This window comes from Vanacampus margaritifer, chromosome 9 (assembly GCF_051991255.1).
Source record: "Vanacampus margaritifer isolate UIUO_Vmar chromosome 9, RoL_Vmar_1.0, whole genome shotgun sequence".
Lineage (NCBI taxonomy): Eukaryota > Metazoa > Chordata > Actinopteri > Syngnathiformes > Syngnathidae > Vanacampus > Vanacampus margaritifer.
The window spans coordinates 10,088,982-10,102,035 of NC_135440.1; the positions used below are offsets into that span (position 1 = coordinate 10,088,982).

Sequence of the window (13,054 nt, forward strand, 5' to 3'; positions counted from 1 at the left end):
TAATAGTAGTAATGCCAGTACTGTAAATCCTCACATACCCTGGTTTACAGTAAAAAATAAAATAAAAAGTATTATATAATACAGTAATGCTCTAACTCTTTTTTTCTATTTATTAAAAAAAAAAAAAAAAACTTTTGACAATGTCCTTTGGTAAACCTAGAATGTAAGCAACAGAGTAATTACTTGGGGAAGTTTAGTTAAAAAGCACTGATGTCAGAGTTAGTCAGTTCGATTTATAAATTTATGAGCTGAACAGAGTGGCATATTTGCCATTCATTTAGTAGCTTGACATAGATAGTTACATTATTACAATAGTAATCAATAAATAAAATATAGATTAAAAAAGGGATTTATTATTAAGCGATTAATCGTGATTAATCAAAATTCAAAGATGTGATTAATCTGATTTGAAAAAAAATATCGTTTTACAGCTCTAATATATACAGAAATTTCCTCTTGCAAACATCATCAAGCATATAATGTATACATGTATTTCGGGCAAGTTGTAAAATATCTTAAGTTCTCTTGTTTATGTGTAACAAATTTAAAACATCATAAATCATGCTCTTTCTACTAAGTACTGTCTCAAATGTTCTCTAATTTCGATACTGTAAATGTAAATGTACAGGATGAGGATCGTATGCCCATAACCGTTTCTTGGGAGGAGCAATATGGCGGCCTAGCGACTTCAAAAGTCTTGGCCTATCGGTTATCCAGACATATACAGTATTCAGTCCGTGATTATGAGCATTAAAACAAAACAAAACAATAATACCAGAAGGTGGCAGTATTGCACCCAATTTATGCTTGCGGACCTCCAAGAAGAAGCATTTACTGGAGGCGAAGAAGAAATGGGCATTTGTTGACGGATGTTGATATTTAGTAGTCAAGGCTCGTGTTTTGTTTCTTCATTTCATAATCAGATTTATTGATATGTTTACGGACGAAGCCCAAGTGCCCGTGAGTATCCAGTCGTCCTGGAGAAAATCTCAGCAGTCGGCGCAGGAATCGGTACGTTTTATGTTAGATTGCAATACATAAGTCATGGTATGTATGAATACTCTGCACAGTCAAGCATCAGTTATGTTGGCAAGGTACATAACAAGGAGAGGTAATTATGAGAATTGTACAGTGAACAGTATAAATCAAAACTAATAAATATACTTGAAAACGCAGACATTTAACACAAACTTAAACAGAAAGTTAATTTTCCTTTTCGGTTTTACCCTATTCATAGGTGCACACATCGAATCGCCCTCTTCCATTCCTCCATGTCCTCTGCATTTTCTGCTTGCAGTTATCTACGCAAAGTCTCTTCTTACCAGTGACCATATAACATAAATTATCTCTTTGGTCTTCATCTTTGCGTTACCTGGCAACTCCATTTCCAGCATCCTTCTACTTGTATATCCATTGTTTCGTTGCCGAATCGCTGTATATTTACAAACCATCTTATTCGGACCACTCTAGGTTTGTCCAGGTTGCCTTGCAGTCTTTGTTGTCCCTTGCATTCCCAATCCTGTCCACTCTCATCACACCCAAAGAGAATCTCAGCATCTTTACCTCTGCCACCTCCATTTTTGTCTCCTGTCTTTTGTTCATTGCAATGGTCTTCAACTCATACAACAGCACTGGTAGGACTACTGTAAACCTTTCTTTACACGTTAGCTGGTGCACTTCTGTCACCATCTCATCAGATCACCCCCGTCACTTTTCATATTCAGAGACAGTTTCTTACTTTCTTCCCTCGGCCAGTAAAAATGTTGAACACCAATATGCAATAATAACCCTTCACATATGGACTCTAACAGCCGAACAATTGCCACTGCACACAGCATCCCCACTGGACTCTAATTGCCTCTCTTATTTTTGCATCTATATATATATATATGATACTGTGAGCTAAAGTGAGTTTTAAGTATCAACTAATTTGTGCACTGACCATGTCTTTACTGAATGACAATAAATCAAATTAATTCACTTTAACGTTATAGTACAGTAAAACCTTGTTTTTTGTGACCAAGTCATTCAAAAGAGTGAACCAAAATGTACGAAAACCAAATCAATATTTTCCATCTTTGTACTTGTGCATAAAGCATTTCTTTCGTTTGCTCTGGTTATGTGTGTGTATATATGTACATGTCTCAGAGAGGCTGTCAGACCAGAGCCATTCACAGTTCTGAAGCAGGAGTACAGACTTGTACCACTATCATCAGCACTACTCAAACAGAGCCTCAGGATCATGTATCGACACAGTTCCTCCAGGACCCCCACAGTGTGCTCCATTTGTCCGGCTTGAAAGAATTCCTACGTCAGGTTGAAGCCACAGTCACCCGAGAGTTGGTCAGGAATTCCAAGAGTCATGCTTTTGATGGCTTTCAGGTGAACTGGGAAGAACACAATCCGATGGTAAGCAGAAGCTGATAAATCATAAAATATTAGACACATTGTGTTTATTCCCACTTCTGCCATTTTCATAGGTTTTATGCCTTCACCAACTTCATCATCCCAGAGCTCTAGAGCGAGACCTTCATGTAACGAGCGTGTCCTGGAGTTGTACTGGTGCGGTAATAGCTTGTGCTTATGGCCGGTATGTTGCTTCCAGTGATTTTATTAGAAATCATTCCAAAGCTTGGGGTCCCCTACCTTTTTCATAGTTCTGCAGTTGGCTTATGTCAGCCATGTATGAGGAAGTCAATATGCTCGTGTGGTTGACAGGATGGCAGAAGGTGATTGGAGCAATGACAAGTCCTATATTTGCACATGGAACATAGACCATGGAGGTCTGAACCCCAAACAAGCTGATCTGGTTATAGATGTTCCTACTGCGGTGACATCTCTGTGCTGCCACCCCAAGCACCCCGCCCTCATGGCAGGTATATGACCCAGGCTGTGCTTCACTGCGACATGTTTCATTATCATTATTTGACATGTGTGTTATATGATTGTCTGTGCTGCCGTGGCTGCCTGCAGGTGGTTTGTACAGTGGTGAAGTGATGGTCTGGGACACCAGTCAGTCTACAGATCCAGTCCTGGCGCAAACTGGCATGTCTCCAGACAGCCACAGAGAGCCTGTTTGTCAGGTGAGTGAGTCCACAGGAATGGAGAACTTGGCTCAACGAGGTTACCTTTTTCCATTGGGTGTCAAATGGAAGTGGTGGAAAGAGTGCATCTCAAGAAACCTTCCAAAAAAAGACATTTCTATACATTTCAATTTGTACCAGTTTATTCATGTAGACACTACAGTGACTATCATAGGTGAAAACCTGCAATATAGAAAGACCATATTTTGATAGTTTCAACCCTCCATATGCTTTTAACACATACTTATTAAAACACACCTTGACATATTGAACCAAACCTTTAAAAGTATTATTTTGCACCTCTTCTCCCAAATAAGAGACGAAACCTGCTTGTATCAAGCTGTTTGTTACTATGTTGAAATTTATTGTAAAACCTGACACAAAGCAAAAGAGAATTCAACATTCTATATTTAAACACCAACCAAAACTAAACCAACGGTTCTTAACCTGGATTCGGTGAGTCAGTCTCAGGTGTTAGCGGATGTCAAGACTCACATCTGACTCATATGATTCATAATGATATGCCCCACTTGACTATCATTGGCTGCAGGTGTTCACGCTACATTGCTTGGCTTATTTGTGCTGCACTCAGTAGTCAACCTGTGATTGTTGTAATGGTATGTCATGTGATTTCTTTATTATTGTAATCCCTTCATAATAACTATGTCAAGCAACAACAACAAAAAGTGGTCGGACGAATATGTGCAATATGAATTCACGTGTATGACGGAACGTATGGTGTTCCACAGGGTTCAATTCTTGGGCCTCTGCTGTCTTCATTGTATCTGCTACCACCCAAATTGAGTTAGCAAATAAACATATAACGTTGGTAGCAAATAGCAACACTCTAATAATGCATTTTAAGCATAAACCTTAGAAACAGACATATATTTACAAAGTAAATAAGTTGCATCTTAATAGGCATGTGGACATACTATACTGTTGGTGAAGTTCAAAAGAGAAAACCGCTCAGTCACCAAAGCAGAAATTGAGTTTGCAAATAAATAGCAGAAGACTAATAATGCACTCTAAGCATTAATATGGACCTTGTAAACATACAATTGCATCTTAATGGGCTTATGAGAGAATTGATATGGATGCAGTTAGCTAAAATATTCTGTCAGCCATGCATGCCATTTACTTCCTGATAGTAGAATGGCCACAAGAGGGCATCATATGTATCGGTGACTAGTATTGGCACCCTTCATGTAGACTTGATGTCTTGAAATAAGGTCAGATTGACCCAATACCGATGCCAATGCCTGGTATCGGTACTCGCACATCCCTAGTAAAAAAACGTTTTTAAAAGAACAATCACTTAAAAATCTGCGATATAGCAGGGGGTTCACTGTATTTCATTTTATTTTCCCGGAATTTTCCAATCACTGTCACTTCGAAGAATGTCCAAATGGTTGACTCATTTTCTCTTGAAAAGGTATTATGAACTGTGGCATACCCAAAACACTTTGCTATTAGTCATAACCTTCAACTATATAACATATGGTTCAAACTAAACTGCACCGAACGCACCAACCTCCCCAAATTTAACCATTATTTAACCAGGAAAATCCCATTGAGATCTTTTTCAAGGGAGTCCTGGCCAAGAGGCGCAACACAACACAAAGTGAGTAAGTAGATGTCCTGAGAATGAAGACAGTAAGGTCCATCAGACTTTCGCTGAAGATAAACTTTCAAGTATGGAGGGAGTAACCCTGTGAGTCCCTTGTAAATAAATATGTACCAGTGTGTCAGCCGACGAGTGTCCAAAGCAGGCCATCCAACCCGGGAATACAGTTCACAGTGATGAGTTTGTGGACCATAGTTTGTTACGAAGCGCAAGGAGGCATGAAAAACATATGTAGAGCTTTGGCTGGGGCATGTGAGTATGAAAGGACTCCATAATCAAGCACAGGAAGAAATGTTGCAGCTACAAGTCTCTTCCTTGCATGGACAAAAAAAACACAACTTGTTTCTAAAATAGAAACTTAACTTAAGGTGTCGCTTTTTTTTTTTAAAACAAAAGAATCAATCTGAGGCTTAAAAAAACAATGATCAATTAACTCATTCACTGTCATTGACGGCTATAGACGTCAAAAATTCATTTGAACTATTTCTATTAGTTTCACATTTTGCCCCACTTTTGTCAACAAGAGTATGAAAACCTAGGGAAAAAAATGTATTGTACTTTTAGAACAGATATAAAATGTGATTAGTCATGAGTTAACTATTGAAGTCATGCGATTAATTACAATTAAAATTAATTAATTTTTTAATAATATTTTCTTTTTTGTTTAATTACTTAATTATTTAAACTCAAGATGAATCACAAATGTTATATCTGTTCTAAATGTACAATACATTTTTTTCTAGGTTTTCATACTCATGTTAACAAAAGTGGAAAAAAAAGAAATAGTTAAAATGAATTTTTGACGTCTATAGCCGTCGTCAATGGCAGTGAATGAGTTAAGATGCCCAAGTATTTCAAAGCACTAACGACCTCAATCACTGAGCCAATAGGAGAAACATTCTTCTGCTTGTCTTTACTATTAGAAAACGCCATTAGTTTTGTTTTGCTGGTATTTAAGGAAAGATTCAAGTCAGAAAAACTACAACAAACAGTCGTGAATGCATTTTGTAAATTGTTAATGGCTTCAGTGAGTGTAGCTGCGAAAGAATAAACAATAATGTCATCAGCGTAAAAATGACAGCTTGCGTTGTTTAGATTCTGCCCCACATCGTTTACATAAATTGTAAACAGGAGCGGGCCTAGAATAGATCCTTGCGGTACACCTCAAATAACTGGCAGAACATCAGAACATTGGTCATCACATTTAACACTGAGTTCTTTCAGTAAGATAGTTGGAAATCCAACCAACTGCTTGCTTTTTGTCATTTCATTGCACTTTGGCATTGCAAATGTGAAGAATAATTGACTGCTTTAAATTCATTTGGACAGAATGTTTATTGATAAAGGCTACTTTTGTCATTATCCCATGGAGGGAGGTCTCAGAGAAAGTGGGCGTGCGTTTAGTCCGCAGAGGCGGTGGGGCCGCACGCAATGACGTCAAACCGTGCCAACAGCTCGTTTTCTCAGGTTGGGAGGGGCTGGTGCTTGGAGAGCAAAATAACCTAGAATTTCTCATACAGGGGCGAATGGAGGAAAACACAACTTTGGACATGTTTTTGGTGAGGAATTAGCATATTAACATGGCTAAAAAGTAGATTTTTCATGTTGCAGTCCCTTTAACTGTTTGCTAATTAGACTTTCTAAGACTTTTGACAATATTGACAACTTTGAAATGGGTGTGTAATTGTTCAATATAGCTGGGTCACCGCCTTTTAACAGTGGCGATACAAAAGCACATTTCCAAATTTTTGGAATAGTTGAAGTAGACATGCACGCACCTGTCCGCGTGATATGCAATCACGCCGCCTCACGCTCCCCCCGCTTTTTGGTGACTTGTTGTGCATGTAAATCTGATGTTAGTAGATTTTTGTCATCTTGGGTGGCAGCCTGGCAGGTTATTTAACATGGGGTTTTGACAGTTGCCATCATATTTTCGGACCGGAACAAATTTTTTACTGCAACGCAGTTCCGGACCGTTCCGGCCCACTTTCACCCCTGCTGACATGGTTAATGGAAGGGAATGGAAGAATGTTCACCATCAACTACAATATAAAGTGTATTTATTTCATGTGCCTGAAACTAGCTTTGTTAAGAGAGATTTAAGAGTTGATGTCTTCTTGGCGCAATCTGAAGGGCACATGTTCATAATTGAGAATTCATTACAATTGTAACAAAGAAGATCCAGTCCTACCGAATTAAGATCTTCTATTATTGTACTTTATAAAAATTCACGTATCAACATACAGTAGATGTGAGATTCAATTTGGACCCATTAAAAGCATCTGTATTCATTGCTTGCAAATGATTGCCAGATAGGAGGATGATAAGGCCATCATACTGTTGCTGTGTGTTTGCGTGTACACAGGTTACCTGGGTGCCCCTGCAGAATAAAGGAGAGTTTGGCGTTCTGAGTGCATGCTCCGGAGGGAGGATTCTGCTGTGGACAGTGAGCTCGGAGCAAGGAAAATGTGTCCTGAAAGTGGCCTTTGCGCTCGTGCAGCAGCAAGTTCTTTCCAGCAGCGCCAACTTCAAGGTAAGGATCAGTCTTCCAAGACTAAGCAACAACCACAATGTTCACATTCTGACAATGAAAGACTATTGACTTCATTATATCAAATTTTGTCTTTATTTTTTTTTAATGATTCGTTGAAAAACATAAGATTTAATGGCTGTTTTACGGCATTGTATTTTGTTTGTTCTTTAGGGCCAAGGCACCGGCACTGTGGGTGTCACCTCCTTAGATCTGTCTCCATGGGACCCAGACACGTTCTTAGTAGGCTCCGAGGGTGGCCTTCTGCTTAGATGCTCCCTCTCCTCCCAGACGCCGGCCGCAGTCCCGTCCGAATGTCTCAGTGTGCCACTGAAAGCCCCAGCCGTCTTCTCCTTTAGGCCTGGTAGCGGCCCTGTCCACTCCATACACTGCTCACCTTTTCATAGGTACACCTTTAAGGTCCTATCACTGATTAAATCAGTGTCTAAACATAACCTGTGACTCATACGTGACTGTTTTCATTAGGAACCTGTTTTTGAGTGCGGGAACTGATGGCCTGGCTCACCTCCATTCTCTGCTGCAGACCAACCCACTGCGCTCACTCCGCGCGTCAGACACTTATGTTTTTAAAGTACAGTGGTCTCCAACCCGGCCGCTGCTTTTTGCTGCAGCCACGGGACAAGGTACAGTAGCAAAAGTGTTGGAAATCTCACACTTAATATGAATACTTTTACTTTTTGTCAATGAGAGTTTGCAAGCCACTGATTTAACAGTGGCAGCCCTCTTGAGATGGAGAAAAACGGGCGGATTTTGCTGTTTCATTCATATTCAACAAACGCAGTATTAATCAGAATGCCGTAGTTTGACTTGTTGGGGCACAACATATTTGAATAAAATTTTTGGGTTGCTTTACAGCTGTACAACAAAACAGATTTTGACCCCCAAAAATGGTTTTCTTACACTTAAAAAAAAAGTTAAATTACAAAAAGACGGGAGCGAAAAAAATCATGCGATATTTGGATTTTACATCCAAAACTACCCTAGAAATTTTTGTACTTTGTTTATGCAATTTTAATTTAGTCTATATTTATTTATTATGATGCAGACCAATGTTATCGGCACAATATTCTATTTTTTTCATGTGCACCTGCAAAACTTTTTTTTTTTCCATAATCCAGCAGTGAGGGTCTAGCAAAGCAAATTTTAAATTCACAGGAATTTTACCCCAGGTGATTCTACTCATTGATAGCATTCTGAAAAGTGTTATTGTCTATGCTAAGAGAAACAGTGAGAAAAAGAGTTTACGTTGCATAGCGTGTACTCGTTTATGTTAAGCACTCTAAATGCACTCTTCTTCCACCAGGTGAGGTGCAAATATTCGATCTGAGTCGCAGGTCCCTGAGACCAGCAGCCACGATTGATCCAGGAGGCGTTGGCCATGCCGCAACCTGTTTGGCCTTCAACTGTCACAACGCTGGCCTCCTAGCAGTGGGGAAAACAGATGGGACGGTTGGTGTTTGGAAGCTCAGCACTGATTTGACAGAGCAAATCCCCACCGAGAGCAATCTCCTGGAGCAGATAGCCAATCAAGTAGCTGAATGACACTATGGGATGGATGGAGGCGGCTGCAATGGACTATTTGTAGTGCCGGTTACAGTTTCAGCCATGTGTCTTGTGGGATTGGAGTTACATTTCACGAGGCAAGTCATAAGTTAACAGACTGAATAGTCATCAGATTATGTTTTACACAAACACAGACTCATATCAGTCATCTGGCCTCGACCCAAACTAAGAGACAGCGTTGGCATTTCTGGGTATAGGTTTGCAAAAAGTTGCCAACAAAATCTATTCCATTGTAGGGTTAATCATCACAGGTTTCGGAAAATTGTCATTGATTTTGGGCCAATATGTGCAAAAACCTTTTTTTAAAGAGTGGCTGATTACAGAAGGATGGAAACAAAACTTACTACACAACTAATACAATCATACAACACATTTTTTAAAAATCTTGAAGATTCAAAAGGTGATGGGTCACTGATGACGTAGTGGTTTATTCACCTAACTCCTATGCAGGCAGGATGGGTTCTGTTCACACTCGGTGACTGCTTCGCCCCAAGATAGCTGGGGTAGCCTCCAGCTCCCTGCAACCGTCAACAGCAAAAGCGGCTATAGAAAATGCGTTGATAGACAAATGGTGAAACTATTGTGTACTTGATCTTTTTGCTTTTGTTTTTTACTTTAATAATTTTTTTCTTTCTAATATTGTTTGCTACGCTTGTTCTATATGAATATAGTTGCTATGAGTTAACAGGAAAAACAGCAGTGGATTTGTCATGTTACTTTCCTTGCAGGTTTTAGGAAATGTATAGAGCTGAATGGTCATAGTTTCATTGGCGGTAGTGGTATTGCGAAAATTACCTCAATTTATCATATTAAAAGTGCTGCTAATTTGTGTGAATTAGATTATTTTAAATAAAAATAAATAATAGATTCCCCTAATCACTTTATGTGGTAGCGATAACCTAGAAATACCGTATTTGTTTCTATTGCTGTGCCTCTGTAAAAGCACACTGGTTCCGTAAGTTAAAACTACAAAAAAAGACAAATGAATGACAAATGGAATCTTGCATAATTGTGCATTTGGATGTTGGACTGAGTCTAGTTCTGTCAGTTTCAAGTTTAAAGGTCAATTCACAAGCGCATTTACTTCATGCATGTAATGTATAGACAGTTTTCCCACGATGTCAAACCTCTGGACAGCCATGCTTGAGGTCAAGATATTGTTTTGCTCCAGTGCTTATTGAGTGTTTGAATTGAATCGGTCTATGTAAAATAACATTTAAAACTTTTTTTTTTTTTTTTTAGATCAATTACCATGTAGTCTTTGGCTGCAACAATACAGGTGGGAGATGCAAAGTCTCATTCCAGTTGTGTCGCATCTTCTCTAATGGAATCCCTTGATAGTAGTTTAAATGTAAACAATGAACAATTTTAAATTGCATAAGGCCATGTCTCTAGCACAATGTAGTGTTATGTAAGCGCTTCAAGATGGATTGTCTCAATTCGTCAGTGAACATAATACCCAAGTCTTAATCCCAGGCCCGCCTGGTCTTGTCCCATTATTTTATACAGCAGATTGCTGATAATCCCCTCCTTCGGTAGCAAAGAGGGAAATGGTAGTTTTCTTGTCAAAGCTACATGTCTGTAAGTATCTGAAAAAGTGTCTACTACTAAATCATGATCTTTCTGCAATGCGTTGAATGAAGCAAAATGTGTCATCAATAAAAGAGATCAGTGTAAAAATTAGATGATTATTAAGCCACAACGTGCAGGAAGTTTCCATCTGCGATGGCCTACTTGCTTTTGTATTCGTAATGCGAAAAAAAAAACTGCCCAGAGAAGCACAGGGAGAATATGCAAACTTTGAATTCGAAACCACAACTTCTGAAATGAAATGTAAGCTTGTTGGATTCCTGGAATGGCTGCTGGCTGCTATCAAACCTTGAGGCTAAGTCAAGCTAGCAATTATTCCGGGTCATTAGGAGAAACCGTATCGCTCATATCTTCTCCATGAGTGGCTCTTGCACGTTTAGAGTTGCCTGCACCTGCAGTGCATTCCATGGGCTCCAGTAAAAGTTTTAGTGGACAAAGTTCCTCACCACTTTTTGGTCTCTCCTTCCAACATATATTTTTGGGGAACTACAGGCATGCTGGTGGGATACAAAAGCATTTCCAGGTTGACATCTGATGGAAGGCTTCTTGCATTTCTCATTTGGCCTGACCCATATGCTGTCTTTGGAACCAGCCGTGGTTTCCCTGATCATGGCACCTGTGGCCCAGTGCCATGTACCCAAGGCTGCTATAGCTGACAGAGGGCATAAGTCATTGGTGCGCATCTGGGTCATTTTGGAAATTCTGTCACGCTTCTGACTGAGCCAAACATCTTCGCAGGAGATTTAATGCCCTACACAGGATCTGGGTGACGCTTCGCTTCAGACATCTGCTTTCATCTAAATGGAATTTTGCTATCTGCTGTCCACGCTGACGTAAGGGCGTTGCCAGGGTTGGCTGTATAAATCCATTGACTGAGAATTGTAGGTTGACGTTGAGAGGATTACTTGTGGTTCTTGGTGAGGTTTTTAGTGATCCATCAGTTGAGGGACTGAAGTCCACGGCACAGGCCTCTCAGACGAGACTACAGTTGGCAGGCTGGCTGGTCAGCCTACCTATTCTGCATCTGAGGGTTCATTCACAGCTCCACGGCAAGCTGTTAAAAAGTCCTGACCCTTGATCACTGTAGCTAGGTCACCAGCCTACCAGGCTTTTCAAAAGGCAGAGGGTGTCGTGACCATACCGAGTAAGCAGACATGTTGTCAATTCACGCTGGGACAATTTCAGTATGGGCTGCCAGCACACCTCATATGTGGGTGCTGACCATGTTGTCTCTGGGATACCGGCTACAGTTCGTTCCATCGCTGGTCATCAATTTTCGTCCAGTTTCAAAAATCTGTCATCACAGACCTGGTAAAGGTCCATGCATTCAACCAGGAAATAGCCGCCTTGATGGGACAATTGGACTTATTCTCACCAGGACCATAAGGGTTGTTTTTTATTCCAGATACTTTCTCGTTCCAAACAAGATCGGATGCCTATGTCTGGTGGTAGACCTGTCCTGTGGGGTTTGAATGTTTTTTTTTTTTTTAAGTTATTCCATGTCAATAATGCGCAATGCGGAGGAAGTACTTTCAAGGACGAATTGTTAACGACCATCAATTTGGAAGATGCTTTTTTTTTTGCGTATTCATCGCTCACTGAAAGGACCTACAGTTTGCTTTTCAGGGTAGCTACTTAAAGTTGAGTGTCATCGTTTGGACTATCACTGTCCCCCAGGGTGTTGACTCAGAAATGGTTCTGGCCTTGTACCCCCTTCAGGCACAGGACCTAAAGATTCGCCACGGTTTCGATGACTGGGTGATCCGTGATCCCAGCCACAATCAAGTCTCCCATGATACAGATGCTGTCCTTACGCCATGTGAGATGGTTGGGTTGAAGCGCAAACTTGAACAAGTGCAATCTTGTTCCGACCCAGACCACTGGAGGTTACCTTGGACACGGTCCCCATAGTTGCCCACCTAAATGTGTAACGACACCTTTTGGCTGCTCACTGTATATCACGCTGGAAGAGAACTGCCATGCCTGAGGTATCTGCAGTTTCTGGGTAGGTTAGTAGCGGAATTCAGGGTGGTGTCTTTGGGACTGATGGTTGAACAGCCTCCATCTGGATCCGCCATGGTTCTCACACAGACACAAACTTATGCATGACTGCCCAAGGGCCTGAAGTCACCGTCTCAGTGGAGGGACAGATGTTCTAGGTGGTTGTGACAACCAAATAGTACTTTAACAAGGGCTGAGGTCTCTTCTGTCCCAGCAGGAGATTAATTCTACAGATGCATGCTTCATGGGTTGGGGTGCAACTTGGCAGTACCAGGCGGTGCAGGGACATCACGCAATCTAAAATTATCTATTGAACAATCTCTATTTTACAGTTTAATTATTTTAAGTACACTGATTTAGACAACGCCCCACCAGGTTTTTACTTTGTTGTTGCTTTTTTAACTGAACAAACTACTAAGTCCATTCTCTTCAAGATGTGCACGCAAGCACTGCAATCTACAGCAAATGAAATTACTATGGTGCTCAATATGAGCCAGAACTTCTCTTGAAATACGGAATAATTTCCTGGAATCCATGGGGAGAACACTGCCAGTCTGCCAAGAATGATTAAATTCATGCACTGAATGAAATGACAGCAACAGTACAGCAAAAGCAGAGCAGAAAGACTGAAGTTATCAT

General features: G+C 40.4%; 1 protein-coding gene across 1 annotated transcript; it reads left to right on the plus strand.

Moving 5' to 3' along the window:
* The first annotated feature begins 859 nt into the window (after nucleotides 1-859).
* On the plus strand, nucleotides 860-9,649 carry dync2i2 (dynein 2 intermediate chain 2). Its single transcript, XM_077575669.1, has 9 exons — nucleotides 860-1,011; nucleotides 2,149-2,409; nucleotides 2,481-2,590; nucleotides 2,719-2,876; nucleotides 2,974-3,083; nucleotides 7,076-7,243; nucleotides 7,415-7,647; nucleotides 7,727-7,884; nucleotides 8,565-9,649. The coding sequence occupies exons 1-9, from the start codon at nucleotides 934-936 to the stop codon at nucleotides 8,801-8,803; spliced, it is 1,515 nt and encodes a 504-aa protein (XP_077431795.1). The 5' UTR covers nucleotides 860-933; the 3' UTR covers nucleotides 8,804-9,649.
* The last annotated feature ends 3,405 nt before the right edge of the window (nucleotides 9,650-13,054 follow it).